At 61.3% G+C, this 2,566-nt stretch overlaps 1 protein-coding gene across 1 annotated transcript; it reads right to left on the bottom strand.

Moving 5' to 3' along the window:
* Window positions 1-29: 29 nt before the first annotated feature.
* Window positions 30-2,533, bottom strand: LOC103774356 (solute carrier family 22 member 6-A-like; the record flags this gene model as incomplete). The annotated part of the gene is made up of 6 exons (XM_008941756.1): window positions 30-145; window positions 236-308; window positions 441-609; window positions 1,073-1,225; window positions 1,345-1,425; window positions 2,378-2,533. Coding segments are annotated over 6 exons (748 nt in total), but the record flags the coding sequence as incomplete, so codon positions are not given.
* Window positions 2,534-2,566: the final 33 nt, after the last annotated feature.

The raw sequence follows: 2,566 nt of genomic DNA, 5'->3' as shown, positions 1-2,566 counted from the left end.
CAGCCTTCCCCAGCCCGGCCCAGCCCCACCAGACAACGGAGAGGCAGAAGAAGATGTGACGGATGACCGGGGTCCGGACCAGGTCGGAGATGCTGTAGGAGGACTTCAACCCGGCCAACTCCTCCTTCATGTTGGACCTCAGGATCTGGAAACGGGGAGAACTCTGGGAACGTGGACGGGGCGGGGGGTGGGGTGGAGAACCCAAGACCCGCCCACCTTGTGGTGACCACCAAACCTCCACCGTGAGCTTCTCCCCTTCCTCCTTCTTCTTGTTGATCTTGGCCACCCGCTGTCGGACCTTCCCGGCCCTCTCGGCCTTCCCGGCGAGCACCAACCGGGGCGCCGCGGTGTGGGGGGGGGGAAACTGAGGCCCGGGGGGAACCCGAGATGTCCCCCCCCACCCCTTCCATGGTCTTCTCCAAGGGACTCTGTTGTCCTACCAGGAGTAGAGGAAGAAGACGAAGAAGGGCAAGGAGACGGTGAGCTGGAGCCAGCGCCAGTGGGGCACGGCGTAGGCCACGCCCGCCAGCAGGATCTGCCCCAGGGTGTAGGCGAAGCCGGTGATGGCCACGGTGATGGCGCGGTAGGGCGTGGGGATCCACTCCACCACTGCAAAGCACCATGGGAACGTGGCTGGCTCAATGTCCAACCCCACAACTTCCTCCGTGAAGTTCCACGGGCCGGGTGGAAGTTGAACGGTGTGGATCCGGACGTGGGGCATGGTGGGGGTTCCACCAGAGAACGTGGTGGGGGTTCCACCAGAGAACGTGGGGATGGTTCCACCAGGGAACGTGGGGATGGTTCCACCAGAGAATGTGGGCATGGTTCCACCAGAGAACGTGGGGATGGTTCCACCAGGGAATGTGGGGATGGTTCCACTAGGGAACGTGGGGATGGTCCCACCAGAGAACATGGGGATGGTTCCACCAGAGAACGTGGTGGGGGTTCCACCAGAAGAACATGGGGATGGTCCCACCAGGGACTGTGGGGATGGTCCCACCAGAGAACATGGGGATGGTCCCACCAGGGAACGTGGGGATGGTTCCACCAGAGACCACTGGGATGGCCCCACCAGAGACCATGGAGAAGGCCCCACTAGACACCATGGAGATGGTTCCACCAGAGACTGTGGGGATGGTCCCACCAGACACCATGGAGATGGTCCCACCAGAGCCCATGGGGATGGTTCCACCAGAGACCACGAAGATGCCACCCCGCCCTCCATCTACAGAGAGGGGCATGGCCCTGGAGATGGACCTTGGGGGAGCTGCATCCAGGAGCCTGGCAACCATCTCCATGGCCATGGTGACGTCCCCACCCGTGTCCACCAGGACATGGTCCCACCAGACACCATGGAGATGGTCCCACCAGAGCCCATGGGGATGGTTCCACCAGAGACCACGAAGATGCCACCCCGCCCTCCATCTACAGAGAGGGGCATGGCCCTGGAGATGGACCTTGGGGGAGCTGCATCCAGGAGCCTGGCAACCATCTCCATGGCCATGGTGACGTCCCCACCCGTGTCCACCAGGACATGATGTCTTCTCCATGGCCACGGTGACATCCCTATCAATGGCCATTGGGACAAGATGTCTTCTCCATGGCCATGGTGACATCCCTACCCATGTCCATTGGGCAGCGACATCCCCATCCGTGTCCACTGGGACAAGATGTCTTCTCCATGGCCACAGCGACATCCCCATCCGTGTCCACTGGGACAAGATGTCTTCTCCATGGCCACAGCGACATCCCCATCCGTGTCCACTGGGACAAGATGTCTTCTCCATGGCCACAGCGACATCCCCATCCGTGTCCACTGGGACAAGATGTCTTCTCCATGGCCACAGCGACATCCCCATCCGTGTCCACTGGGACAAGATGTCTTCTCCATGGCCACAGCGACATCCCCATCCGTGTCCACTGGGACAAGATGTCTTCTCCATGGCCACAGCGACATCCCCATCCGTGTCCACTGGGACAAGATGTCTTCTCCATGGCCACAGCGACATCCCCATCCGTGTCCACTGGGACAAGATGTCTTCTCCATGGCCACAGCGACATCCCCATCCGTGTCCACTGGGACAAGATGTCTTCTCCATGGCCACAGCGACATCCCCATCCGTGTCCACTGGGACAAGATGTCTTCTCCATGGCCACGGCGACATCCCCACCCATATCCACAAGGACAAGATGTCTTCTCCATGGCCACGGTGACATCTCTATCAATGTCCATTGGAACAAGATGTCTCCTCCATGACCATAATGACATCTCCACCCATTTCCAATGGTTCCACACCTCCCTCTCCACCACGCTGGCTGGTGGCCACACCCTGGTGGCCACGCCGGCCCCGTTGGTGGCCATGGGGTGGTCCCTCACCCAGGCAGGCGATGCTGAGGCCAAAGCCCGACAGGGCCATCCCGCCGGCGAAGCGGAAGACGCAGTAGGCCGCGTAGTTGGGGGCGAAGGCCGTGCAGGTTCCCATCACCCCCAGCTGCAGGTAGGACCACATCAACATGGCCTTCCGCCCGAACCTGCAAGCGGGACCTGCTGGTGGCCATCCATCCA

Source organism: Merops nubicus, unplaced genomic scaffold (assembly GCF_000691845.1).
Source record: "Merops nubicus isolate BGI_N331 unplaced genomic scaffold, ASM69184v1 scaffold14106, whole genome shotgun sequence".
Taxonomy (NCBI): Eukaryota; Metazoa; Chordata; class Aves; order Coraciiformes; family Meropidae; genus Merops; species Merops nubicus.
The sequence above is the reverse complement of the archived record's forward strand: the minus strand, read 5'-3'. Positions and strand labels throughout refer to the sequence as shown.